General features: G+C 51.2%; 3 protein-coding genes across 4 annotated transcripts; 2 read left to right on the top strand and 1 right to left on the bottom strand.

The window, feature by feature from the left end:
• Window positions 1–1,056: 1,056 nt before the first annotated feature.
• Window positions 1,057–4,595, top strand: Dhps (deoxyhypusine synthase). The gene is made up of 9 exons (XM_021169544.2): window positions 1,057–1,385; window positions 1,785–1,949; window positions 2,580–2,701; window positions 2,788–2,884; window positions 2,968–3,054; window positions 3,499–3,604; window positions 3,680–3,783; window positions 4,179–4,304; window positions 4,379–4,595. Exons 1-9 carry the CDS (start codon window positions 1,179–1,181, stop codon window positions 4,472–4,474), a joined length of 1,110 nt encoding a protein of 369 aa, XP_021025203.1. The 5' UTR covers window positions 1,057–1,178; the 3' UTR covers window positions 4,475–4,595.
• Window positions 4,480–10,164, bottom strand: Wdr83 (WD repeat domain 83). Its single transcript, XM_021169545.1, has 9 exons — window positions 9,936–10,164; window positions 9,736–9,856; window positions 9,543–9,648; window positions 9,213–9,261; window positions 9,002–9,128; window positions 5,651–5,718; window positions 5,467–5,575; window positions 5,267–5,381; window positions 4,480–4,787 (listed from the first exon to the last, which is right to left on the bottom strand). The coding sequence occupies exons 1-9, from the start codon at window positions 10,036–10,038 to the stop codon at window positions 4,638–4,640; spliced, it is 948 nt and encodes a 315-aa protein (XP_021025204.1). The 5' UTR covers window positions 10,039–10,164; the 3' UTR covers window positions 4,480–4,637.
• A 3-nt stretch (window positions 10,165–10,167) lies between these two features.
• Window positions 10,168–11,757, top strand: Wdr83os (WD repeat domain 83 opposite strand). Of its 2 annotated transcripts, XM_021169547.2 has the most exons (4): window positions 10,168–10,486; window positions 10,596–10,701; window positions 11,199–11,296; window positions 11,368–11,757. In XM_021169547.2, exons 1-4 carry the CDS (start codon window positions 10,437–10,439, stop codon window positions 11,432–11,434), a joined length of 321 nt encoding a protein of 106 aa, XP_021025206.1. In that variant the 5' UTR covers window positions 10,168–10,436; the 3' UTR covers window positions 11,435–11,757. The 2 variants fall into 2 exon arrangements, with proteins under 2 accessions (XP_021025206.1, XP_021025205.1); XM_021169546.2 differs by lacking the exon at window positions 11,199–11,296 and having other exon boundaries at window positions 10,364–10,486; window positions 11,368–11,628.
• The last annotated feature ends 689 nt before the right edge of the window (window positions 11,758–12,446 follow it).

The raw sequence follows: 12,446 nt of genomic DNA on the forward strand, positions 1-12,446 counted from the left end.
ATCATCTTTTCAGCTCAGGTTACAAACTCCTCCACTTGAGAGAGAAAGAGAGAGAGAGAGAGAGAGAGAGAGAGAGAGAGAGAGAGAGAGAGAGAGTGTGTGTGTGTGGTCCTCAAGCCTGTATGTATGACCTTGTGCATGCATGGCATGCTGTGGTGGTCAGAAGAGAATGTATGGGAGTCCAGACTCTTCTTCTATCGTAAGCCTTTGGCTACTGAGTCATTCTGCAGGCCCCATCACCAAGGATCTGCCTGTCTCTGCTTCCCCAGAGCTGGAATTACTGGTATTGCCAACCCCCAAGCCCCTTGAGTTCTGGGAATTGAACGCACATATACAATCCACACTCTTGCTTTTTCAAAAAGCAAGGACTGTACTGACAGCTATTTCCCTAGCCACACCGGTCCCTTTTGTTAAGACAGGGTCTTGCTCTCTATCGTTCAGCCTGGCCTGGAACTCGAGATTCTTCTACTTCCGGATTGCAGTGTGTCCCAAGCCTGGTTTAATCACTAAACCATTTTCTGTTTCATCATACTATGGTCACCGGGAGGTCAGAGGTCTTGTCCATTGCTAAATCTCAGCTTCCAGCAGAGAGCACTATTTCTAGTCTAGACTACACAAACTAGAAGAAGGGGTGCCCCTGTCCTAGGCTCAGTGTATCATTAAGAGGATGCATGATAGATTCTCAGCAAGCTTCTCGTGGTAAAAAGATGAAAATTGAGCTATGGCTGGAGGGGGAAAAGAGGAGGCAACAAAGTATGTGGAGACTGGGAGAAGCATCAAAAGAAAACACCATTCCATTTGACAAAAGGCTGCAACTTTTTTTTTTTTTTGCCTGATGCCCTAAGTCGTGTCCAAGGGCACCGTCCAAGAAACAATCACTTCGCTCATGGGGGACAAGAATATTTGGACAGACAGACAGCTTGCAAACTAGGCACTTCCCTATGCTTGAAGCTCAGTAACAGCTCCTGGACCACACGTACGGAACACAGGGATAAAATGGCGGCTACCAGGACCGCGGGCGCTGCCCAGGGTCACGAGACCAAGTGGCTTCCGGTTTCGTCGCCCCACGCCCCCAAGGCTCTCGAGTCGCACTTCCTGGGCTCCGGCCGGCCGCGCTGAGGGGTTTTGCGGGTCTCAGGGCGCCCAGGCTGCTGTGACCTGAGAGCGGCCGCGAGCACATGGAGGGGACCCCGCCAGGGGCGGCGCCCTCCTCGGCGCTGGCCGCCGTGCTCAAGCACAGCTCAGCGTTGCCGCCCGAGAGCGCCCAGGTCCAAGGCTACGACTTCAACCGCGGCGTAGATTACCACGCGCTTCTGGACGCCTACCGCACCACCGGCTTCCAGGCTACCAACTTCGGACGCGCGGTGCAGCAAGTCAACGCCATGGTGAGGCGCGGAGCAACCGGAGCGGGAGGCCCGGCCGCTGCGCGCGGATTTCCGCGGGAGTGTCCGGGAGAGAGTGGAGTCCCGGCAAACTAGAGTTCTGCGATGGGTGGAGCTTGGAGTTAAAAATCCAAAAGGGCTTTGTAGGAGGAGCTTAACGCTAGGGGAGCCCGGGGTTCGATTTTCCCGGTGGAAGGAGACTTGAAGATATTGGGTGGTTCTCAAATCATCAAGTGACAGACCTGGACCTGGAATGGGAGGGTTAGGGTCTGCGCAGGGGTTGTGCTTTGGTTTTGTAGTAGTCTCCCTTGAGTGCAATCAACCTCTGGAATCCAGGCCAGGTAGAGTACCTCAACTGAGGTTTGGAGTCTTAGTGCAACTTTTCTGTGCCCTTATGACCAGATTGAGAAAAAACTGGAGCCACTGGCTGTAGATGAAGATCATCACGCAGACCTGACTCAGAGCCGCCGCCCACTTACAGGCTGCACCATTTTCTTGGGCTATACTTCCAACCTCATCAGTTCAGGCATCCGGGAGACCATTCGATACCTCGTGCAGCACAATATGGTGGGTCCACGTTAGCTCTGGGACCCCAGCCTCCTTGGGCCAGTAGACAAAAGGGTTATTATTCAGTTAAGAGAAATGAAGAGGCTCAGAGATTATTTGCGGTCCTGTGAAAGATTTGGGTTTGCTTTTCAGCAACCACATGGTGACTCAGAACCGTCTGTAATGGGATCTGTTGATGCCATTACAGATCTGGTGTGTGTGTCTGAAGAGCAGGACAGTGTATTCACATACATTAAATAAATCTTTTTTAGTCTTCTTTGTTTTTATTTTTGAGGGCTATATAGCCCTGGCTGTCCTGGAACTCACTCTGTAGACCAAGCTGGCCTTGAACTCAGAAATCCACCTGCCTCTGCCTCCCAAGTGCTGGGATTAAAGGCGTGGGCTACCACCACCTTTTTAAAAAAGGGTGTGAGGAGATAGAGTACTGTTCTTAGACATCCTGGCAGTCCTCATGTCTCAGCCTCCTTTCTGAGTGCTGGGATCACAAGACCTTGTCACTTTTTCTGGCTGTGGGTCTGCTTCAGGCAGAGGCCTGGCCTGGAGTTGGTTTTGTTGTAGTCTGGATGAGCTCACCCAGGTTAGGTTGCTGCTTAGAAGGGGGGGGTCAGTGTTGCCTGCGACCGACCACAGGTGGATGTGTTGGTGACCACTGCTGGAGGTGTGGAAGAAGATCTCATCAAGTGCCTGGCGCCCACATACCTTGGCGAGTTCAGCCTCAGGGGGAAGGAGCTCCGGGAGAATGGGATCAACAGGTGAGGCTCTGAGTAGTGGTCGGTCGGGGTGGGGAAGCTGGGCAGAGGATCCCTGTGACCCATGCCCGCATGGCTCCCATTTCCAGGATTGGGAACCTGCTGGTGCCGAATGACAATTACTGCAAGTTTGAGGACTGGCTCATGCCCATTCTGGACCAGATGGTGCTGGAGCAGAACACAGAGGTGGGGCTGGAAGGGCTCGGGGGACCTGCATAGTGAGAGTCAGAAGACGTATGAGCTAATACCGATATTCTCTCCCATGCTAGGGTGTGAAGTGGACACCTTCCAAGATGATCTCCCGGCTTGGGAAGGAGATCAACAACCCAGAGTCTGTGTATTATTGGGCCCATAAGGTGGGTTGGGTGGCAACGGCATTCCCAGGCTTTGGCTTGCACTGACTTTGTCTTTGTAGCTACCTGAGCGTCTCTATAATTATTCTTGGTCTTCCCAAATTAGACGAGGTGTATCACTTGCTGGCAGGGTTCTCCTAGTTATGCCCCTACACTCCCGGGATTTGGTGTAGTGCCCTAGAAGTCAGTGGGGCCTGACCCACGGTACTGTGCACCCAGGGACAATGCAGCACAAGAGTCTGGAAGTAACAAGCCAGTGCTCAGTGTGCCAGCACCTTCAAGCCACGTGTGGTTTTCCTCACATCTGCCTCCACATGTAGAACAGAGGGTCATGTCCAGCAGAGAAATTGAGTGGTCTACACAGGTTGGGAGGGAAGCCACTGGGTTGGGGGTCAGGGTTTTTCTGGGGTGTGAGCTGTAGCTGCTGACTGGTCCTGTCTCCACCAGAACCACATCCCTGTGCTGAGTCCAGCACTCACAGATGGCTCACTGGGTGACATGATCTTCTTCCATTCCTATAAAAACCCAGGCTTGGTCCTGGACATCGTTGAAGGTGAGGTGCTAAGGCCCTGGGAGGAGGGGTAGGAAGGCCCGCCTAGGTCAAGGCCTGACCTCTGCCCTCTCACAGACCTGCGACTCATCAACACGCAGGCCATTTTCGCCAAGCGTTCTGGGATGATCATCCTGGGTGGAGGTGTGGTCAAGCACCACATTGCCAACGCTAACCTCATGGTGAGTGCAGTGGCCTGTGACTGTCCCCACTGTGTTATATGGTGGCTGTGGGGTGACGAGGAATGGATCCGAGGCATAGAATAGTGCTGTAGTGGGAGCAGAGGTAGGTGTGGTCTCCTGCGGATGGTTTGTGGCAGCCACTGAGCCATCTCTCCAGTCCTATATACTATTCTTTGCCTGTGTTTTAACTGGCTTGTCACATGGGATGCTTAGAAGTGGTACATTTTGGTTTACGGTGGGACAGCTTGAACCCAGGTGGTACAAGGTGTTGGAAGCACCATCACCTGCCCAGTAACCTCAGGCACTGATGGGCCCGTCCTAAAAGCTCTCTAGGCCGTCCTCTGCATCATACCCAGCCTTCTACGGCTTCTGACGAGGGCTCCCTCTACCCACAGAGGAATGGAGCCGACTACGCTGTTTATATCAACACAGCCCAGGAGTTTGATGGCTCAGACTCCGGAGCCCGGCCAGATGAAGCTGTCTCTTGGGGCAAGATCCGGATGGATGCACAGCCAGTAAAGGTAGATGGTGGTGGTCCAGGGCGCAGGGTCCATGGGCTGCCCATGGCTCCAGGGCTCACTGAGGTCCTCTGCAGGTCTATGCTGATGCTTCTCTGGTTTTCCCCTTGCTGGTGGCTGAGACATTCGCCCAAAAGGCAGATGCCTTCAGAGCTGAGAAGAATGAAGACTAAGAATATTGGTAAAGACTGAGGCTTTTGCCACACCTTTATTTATTACTTTTCATGCCAGCCCCTCCCTAGGCCCACTCCTTGGTCAGCAGCATCTCTAGAATAAATGGCCTTTTTGTTGGGTTTTCTGAGTCAGTCTGGATCCTTGGTGTCAGGTCCGTAAGCCTCAGCCTGCTCCACCCTCTGCCTCATAGGTCTCTTCTCGCCAGTACTGGATGCTGCCTCCCATGGCAGTCAGTAGGCAGGGTTCCGTGGGATGGTAAGCCAGTGACTGTACCACATTAGAACCCACAGGCAGGGCCAGCGCCAAGGCACCCTAAGGAATGAGTGGTAGAGAACAATTACTATCAGTCGGTCTCCTTGAGATCTTGCCTGAAGCCTTCAGTCGGCTCGTCCCTGACTTTTTGTTGGTACTGAGAATGCTAGGCAAACCCTGCCACTGAGCCACACCCTTGGCCTAGAGACTGCTAGCCTTGGGTATAGAAAGCACCTAGCTCAGCCTTCCTTGTGACCCACCTGGAACCAGCTACAGCCACCACCTTCTCCAAGTCCTTTAGCATATGCTGTTCCCCTTGCTTCAAATATCCTTCCTGCTTTTCCCTTATTCATCCTTCATATTCCAGCTTAAGAAACGGAGGCAGGATGAATTCAAGCCCAGCCTGGGCTACAAAGTGAGACACACCCCTCTACCCTCTGCCAGAGGTTCCTGCACAAATACCTGTCTTTATTGCTTTTTTCAAGCTTGGGAAACACACAGCTGATGCCCTGGGCAAGGAGCAAAAGGGGAAGGCTCACCTCTACTAGGTCCCAGAAGAACACTTTCCCGTCTTCAGAGCAGCTGACCACGTGTGTGTCGCGCTCACTCAGGCAGCAGTCCAGCTTGTACTGCTGGTTCTTATGGCCAACATACCTAGTAGTGGGGGTGCGGAGGATCAGAGGGGCTTGTCGAACCCCAGAAGTGGGGAGAGGGGGAAGGGCCAACCACGGAGACTCACTCGCCCAGCAGCTCCCCTGTGTCTTTATCTAGAAGCCGCAGAGTAGAGTCCAGGCTGGATATCAGAGTGCACTGCCCGTCCCGGCTGAAGCAGGTGCAGGTGATAGGGCCTTAGAGTGAGGCAGGCAGGTAAATCTGGGTACTCTTGTCTGTCCCACCACTTGCCCTGACTGTCCCACACTCACTGCCCACGTAGTCTGAGAAGACCTGTCCCATCCTTAGGTCGTAGCGCCTCACGCGGCCATCCACAGAGCTGCAAGAAAGGGTAGATCCAGCCTAAAGCACTGTGACCTTTTTTTGCTCCAGGGCAGCCTGTGTGCCTGTGAATCCCTGGCCTTCTAGGAAAATGTGAGCAAGGCAATGATGCTCTTCTGCTGTGTGGCTCAGTCTCGGGACAGTTTGGTCCCACTCAGAGCTATGCTCTCTCTTCCAACCTCTCAGAGCTTTCTAGATCCTGTACCTCCTGACTGGTACAGCAGTCAACTCTACCTGTACCTGGGTTCTACATCTGCACATTTGACCAACTACACATTTTATAAAGATTTTATTATCTGTTTTTTTCAAGACAGGGTTTCTCTGTATAGCCCTAGCTGATATGGAACTCACGCAGTAGATCAGGCTGGCCTCTTAGCATGCACAGGCCCTGAGTTCCATACTCAGCATCTCAAGCAAGCAAACAAACCAAAATCATGTAGCAGAATGGGCAGCCTAACATTTGCTGTCTCTGGTAGATCAGCCTACTACAGATACCAAGGCAACTGTATTCTCCAAGTGCGACTCCTTCCCCACCCCTAGCACCACCTCCGTCTTATTTTGTGTGTATGAAGGCTTTGCCTGGAACCCCCAATCCTTAATGCCCCCTTTTTTTTTGGTTTTTCGAGACAGGGTTTCTCTGTGTAGTCCTGGCTGTCCTGGAACTCACTCTGTAGACCAGGCTGGCCTCGAACTCAGAAATCCACCTGCCTCTGCCTCCCAAGTGCTGGGATTAAAGGCGTGCGCCACCACCGCCCAGCAGCTTTCTCCTTTTTTGAGGCAGGATCTCAGAGTCCTGACTGGTCGCATACTCACTCTGACTGAGTTTGTCCTTGAGCCTCTCATGCTAAGGATTACAGGTGTGTCTGTCCTACCACACCTGCCTCACCAGGAACTTTGCAAGCACAACCTCAGCAAGGCCAGTCTTCCGCTCAAAGAAATATGGCCTTTCACCACTCTCAGAAAAATAGATGTCCAAATGTCTCCTGCAGGCCTCTAGACTCTGTACTGCTTGCAGTGCCTTCAGTAGCTCTCATCGGCAGCTGCAGCAGCTAGCCACTAGGTGGCTCTAGTCCACCCAAGCTTGCTCTCACCAGGCCTTCACTACCACCAGTCCTCCCTCCCATTTCTGCTGTCTCACAGCTCGACTTTTGTCCCTAATGTGACTAGATTCATTGTACTTCTTTTTTTTTTTTTTTTAAAGATTTATTATATGTAAGTACACTGTAGTTGTCTTCAGACACTCCAGAAGAGGGCATCAGATTTCATTACAGATGGTTATGAGTCACCATGTGGTTGCTGGGATTTGAACTCGGGACCTTCGGAAGAGCAGTCAGCCCTCTTAACCACTGACCTATCTTGCCAGCCCTCATTGTACTTAATTTCTTTTTCTTTCTTCCTTCCTTCCTGTCTTTTTTTTTTTTTTTTTGAGACAGGGTTTCTCTGTGTGGCCTTGGTTGTTTTTATTTTCACTGTCAAGACCTCTGCCTGCTTCTGCTTCCTGAGCACTAGGATTTTTTGTTTGTGTTTGTGTGTTTTGAGACACGATACTATTTAGTTCTAGCTGGAACTTGTTATGTAGACCAGAATGGCCTGGAACTCACAAAGATCCACTTGCCTTTGCCTCTTAAGAACTGGGATTAAAGGCGCATGCCACCATGCCTGCCTGGCTCATGGGTGCATTTATTTATGTAAATTTTATTACTTTTTGGATTTTTATCTCATACATGAATATTTTATCTGCATGTATGTGTATGTATATGAATCATGTGTGTGTCTGGTTCCCTGAGGAGGCCAAAGAAGGGTGTTAGATTCTCTAGACCTGGAGTTACAGATGGTTGTGAGTCATCATGTGGGTGCTGAGAATCAAACCTGGGTTTTCTACAAGAGCAACAAGTACTCTAAGCCATGGACAGTCTTTCCAGCCCTCATGGTTGCAGTTACTGACTGTCCTACTGGGCAGGACAGACTAGAAACTGCAGCTCTTTCAGTGGAAGAGGCTACACAGTTTCTACCATTAAGTAACCTATGCTGAACCAGGAAGATCTAGAAACGTCCAAGTAGGTAATACCAGAAGTTGGCCTTGAAGATGAGAGTAGCTACAGGTGCAGCCAAGGAGAGAAGTACAGAGGTCATTGTTTTTGCTTAATCTCTTGCGCTGGGCTACAGTGTGGAGTCAGCCACAACAGAGTTCTATATCACCAAGCTGAAACTAAATGAAGTCTGTAGGCTAGGGGGGAAGAAAGCAAGCCTGGTGATCCAAGTTTGATCTCTGGAAACCACACAGTAGCTGGATGAAGTAGCAAGATCTAATGTCTTAGCACTCTTCCTGGGGAAATGGGAGGTGGAGCTAGAAGAGTCTCTTGGAAAGGCAAGGGCCAGTCAGTCTGCAGTACATAGCATGGCAGAAACAGGGAGAGAGATCCTGTCTCACCTCAGCATAGTAAAGGAGAGAACTGACTGTCCTCTGACCACGACATATATGCCTGCACACACACAATACTAAAAATAAATAACTCCAGCCCCAGAGAGGCCTCTGACCACTGCTGATACCATCCCTCCATACATATTCTCCCATAGAGATGCATCTACACTATTTTTAAAACTTTTTATGTGTATTCGTGGTTTTGCTTGCATGCATGTTTGTGTATCATGTGCATGCCTTATGCCTGCACAGGCCAGAAGAAGGTATCAGGTCCCCTGGAACTGATGTCTCAGGCAACTAATTGTAAGTCATCACGTGGGTGCTGAGAACTGAAGCTAGATTTCTTTGGAAGAGCAGCCAGTGCTTTTTAACCACTAAGCCATCTCTCCAGCCCCCATGTCTTTGATCTTTTGGGACGCTTATTTTGATTTATAGAATGAAGTGTTGCCTCGCTATCTGAGCTGGGCCAGGCTTTGAAGTGTATACCTACAATTGCAGCTCTTGGAAAGCCAGCCTGGACTGTATAGTGAGTTCCACAAAAAGACATCTAGGCTGGAATTCAGTATTTGTGTGTGTGTGTGTGTGTGTGTGTGTGTGTGTGNGAGAGAGAGAGAGAGAGAGAGAGAGAGAGAGAGAGAGAGTGTTAGTTTCTCTACATAGCCCTGACTACTTGGAGATCCAAGGCCTCTGCAACCATGCCCTTCACGGCACATTCTGATACTCAGCACTTGGGAGGTAGGGGCATGAGGAATTAAAGGCCGCCTTGAATTACAAAGGACCCTGTCTCAAAAAACCAAACCATGGCCACTATGACCTCCAGTGGCACCAGGGCAAGGAGTGTGGCCCTGGACTCACTCACCCTGCCAAGATCTCATGGTCTGACACCTTTACACTGGATATGCCATCTCTAGCTTCATCTAGTGTTTGCACCGGCTCAGGCTTCCGAGAACGACAGTCCCAACATCGGACACTGGAATCGATGGAACCTGTAAGGTCAACGTGAAGATGAGGAGGTCAGGTTTGGGTCTCTGGGCAGCAGCCAGTTTCTAGCTGTCCAGACCTAGACTCACCAGACAGGATGACTGTAGCCTCTTCATTAAACTGAACGGTGTTCACCTTCTGAGAATCAGGAATTACCAATTTAGAGGAGTGGGGCTTTGGAGGATTGGGATTAAGGCAAGGCTCTCAGTGCATGTTAGAGCAAGGGCACATGTTATAGGTAGGGAAGGTGAAAGATTCTGGGGAAACTGGAAGGAAGACAGTGCTTGGTGGCTGTCACGGTATACTAGATGGGCACAATGGGGAAGACTGTAATGGAAGGATCTTCCTCGTACCACCTACGGGTTAATATGGATCTCCACAATGCACACGTTAATGAGGGTCTTCTCGCTTGTACTCACTCCAGCGTGGCCCCGAAATTTGCGCACGACCTGCCCAGTTGCTACATCCCACAGCACTACTGTCTTGTCCCCGCCACCAGAACAGAGATGGCTGTTATCAAAGGAGCTGGAGGACGGGGAAAAGAAGGTCAATATCCACTCACGACCCTAGTTAGCCTCTGCGCTCCTTATTCCAGCCTAGCCCGGGGCTCACCCAGCCGCATCCAGCACTTCGTAGCCGTGGCCACTGTACGTCCGCAGCAGCGTCCCACGCAGCGGGTTCCACAGCTTTAGGGTTTTATCGCTACCGCACGTCAGGCAGTAGTTGCCGTCCACTGGGGAACAGTGGGCAGGGGTTACGGGACCGCCGGCCTTGGGTGGAGGGACGCCCGGGAGGAAGGCGAAGGCGCTTACCATTAAATCGCACGGCTCGCACCGCGCCCTGGCCGCAGTCCAGCGTCTTCATCCGTTTCTGCGGCAGCTCCGGTGCCCGCGGCTTTGGCTCGGGAAAAGCCATACTTTTAAATGCATCAGTCCGCTGCCTGCTTTACTCCTGAAGTATTGAGACCACCGTCCTCCCAAGCTTTCAAAGAGTCTTGCTCGGGTGTAACATTATTATTTTCCCCCAGGATTTATTTCCTGCTTTGCACTTCCGTGTTCAAAATTTCAGCGTGTTAATGACAGTTTTGGGGATACTGAAAAGTCCTTTCAGTTTTTTCCCCTAGACTTCCTACTTTCCAGGAACTGTTTTGGCCTTTTCTCATTCTCCTTTTTCTGGTTGAGAGTCGTCCCTCTCACTGCTATTGGGAACAGAAGAGCTGGCTACTGGTGTTACTCTAAAAGTCATCCTTCATTCCCACGCCGGAAGTTGCTCTTCTAGCCGTGAAAGAAGGACGGCGTGGTCTTCAGTTTGCTATGTCCACTAACAATATGTCCGACCCACGAAGGCCCAACAAAGTGCTGAGGTGAGCAGTCCAGCAAGTCATGGCAAGGCGTCTTTGGTTGTGGCCGTGGGTCTTGGCTAAGGTGGCCCAGGTGGGACTTGATCGCTCCTGATCCTTGAACATGTCGCAGGTATAAGCCTCCTCCGAGTGAGTGCAACCCGGCTTTGGACGACCCGACTCCGGACTACATGAATCTTCTTGGCATGATCTTCAGCATGTGCGGCCTCATGCTTAAGGTGGGCGGGGATGAACCTCCCTGAGTGTCTGTTGGTCCGCCTGAAACTGAGGTCTGGGGTGGGTTCAGAAAGAGGCGGTCCTCTGGCTGTGCTAGAGGTGGGGAAGGGGGTGAGGTCAGCGAGGGGCGGAGCTAGGGCGACGCCCCTAACGTAGGGGTAGTTGGGCTTGTACTTGACTTGTACAAGGCCTAGCGGGGTCTGAGGGTGGAGCCTAACTTAGGCAAGTTACAGACGACTTGTGGAAAAGAGGCCGGAAGGTCCTTAGCATGTGGGAATGTTAGAGCAGTCTGAGAGGATGCGGTAGGGTGAGAGGTGCAGGACACACATCAGCATCAGAAGCCTGCTGCTTCGAGTAGGCTCTGAAGGGTTAGTGTTGAGGTGCTTCCCCGGGAACAAGGTCCGAGCTGCAGTTAGAACCTAATATTTGAGGACCTTGGTGGTGAGAGCTCCTTGGCATACTTGTCACTGACCCGGTCTCCTCACCCACCTTTCTTCAGCTGAAGTGGTGTGCTTGGGTTGCTGTCTACTGCTCCTTTATCAGCTTTGCCAACTCGCGGAGCTCGGAGGACACTAAGCAGATGATGAGTAGCTTCATGTGAGGATGCTGTGTAAGGGGATGGGGTCCCATGCGTGCTCCCCAGCACTGACAGCTCTTTTCCATCTCAGGCTCTCTATCTCGGCCGTGGTGATGTCCTATCTGCAGAATCCTCAGCCCATGACGCCTCCCTGGTGATGCCACCTAGGAGGGTTGGACCCTGGACTCAGGCCCACCTTCTCCCTGGCCTAGCCTTTGGCTGCCTCCGCCCTCCCTCAGCTGCTGTCCTACACTTTCCTGAGTGTAGTCTCTGGGCTCCCAGCTGAATGGAAGGAAGTTGGCCCTTTCTCTGGGGCCCTGCTTCTGCCTTGACAAAGAGATAAACCTGCAGATCCCCCTTTTACCTTCCCCCCCCCCCCCCCCGCCACTGTTATGAGAAACACTGTTCATGTTTCTATGTAGTCACTTGTTTTCTTATTGAAACCAGTTGATATAAAACTTTCCGCTCTGGTTGGCTTGTACTGTTGCTTCTTTTTTGTTCATGGGGTGCTCTGCCCAGTGAAGACTGCCCTGTGCTGGGGCCCCTGTATGAGCTTTTGAAAAAATGAGTTACTGTTAATATTTCACAAGCCTCATGTCTAGGGTTAGGCATCAGGGGCAAGAGAGTTCTTTCTACACTTGGGTGGTTGTTGGCCCTGATAACCTAACCAATCAAGGTTTTGGTCTTCTTTGTGTGTGTGTGTGTATTTGCTTATTTATTTTGAATTGCTATGTATGAAATTCAGGGCTTTATACAGGTTACACAAGTATTCTACAGAGGTATATTTCTGGGTTTTATTTGTGTATCCTTACAGTATTCTACAGAGGTATATTTCTGGGTTTTATTTGTGTATCCTTACATGGCCATGGCAGGCCTGGTATTCATATAGTCCTGCTTCAGCCTTCAACATGCTGACATCACAGCTATATATTAACATACTAAACCCTGGCCCTGAGTTTTCTTATTAGAGCAACAGAGCAATCACTAGACCAGCGGGAGTTGGGAAGGGTTCTCTCTCCCCTACAAGGCCCTCACAGCTCACAGGCAGCTCAGTCCAGACTGGGCTGGGTGCCTCATCTCTGGCATTCCAGTGGCAGTTTGTTTGAAGTCCCAGTCCTACAAGACAGATCAGAACTGTTTTCGACCCCAGCTTCTATCCACTCTAGGTCC

The sequence above is a fragment of the Mus caroli genome, chromosome 8, assembly GCF_900094665.2.
Source record: "Mus caroli chromosome 8, CAROLI_EIJ_v1.1, whole genome shotgun sequence".
NCBI lineage: Eukaryota > Metazoa > Chordata > Mammalia > Rodentia > Muridae > Mus > Mus caroli.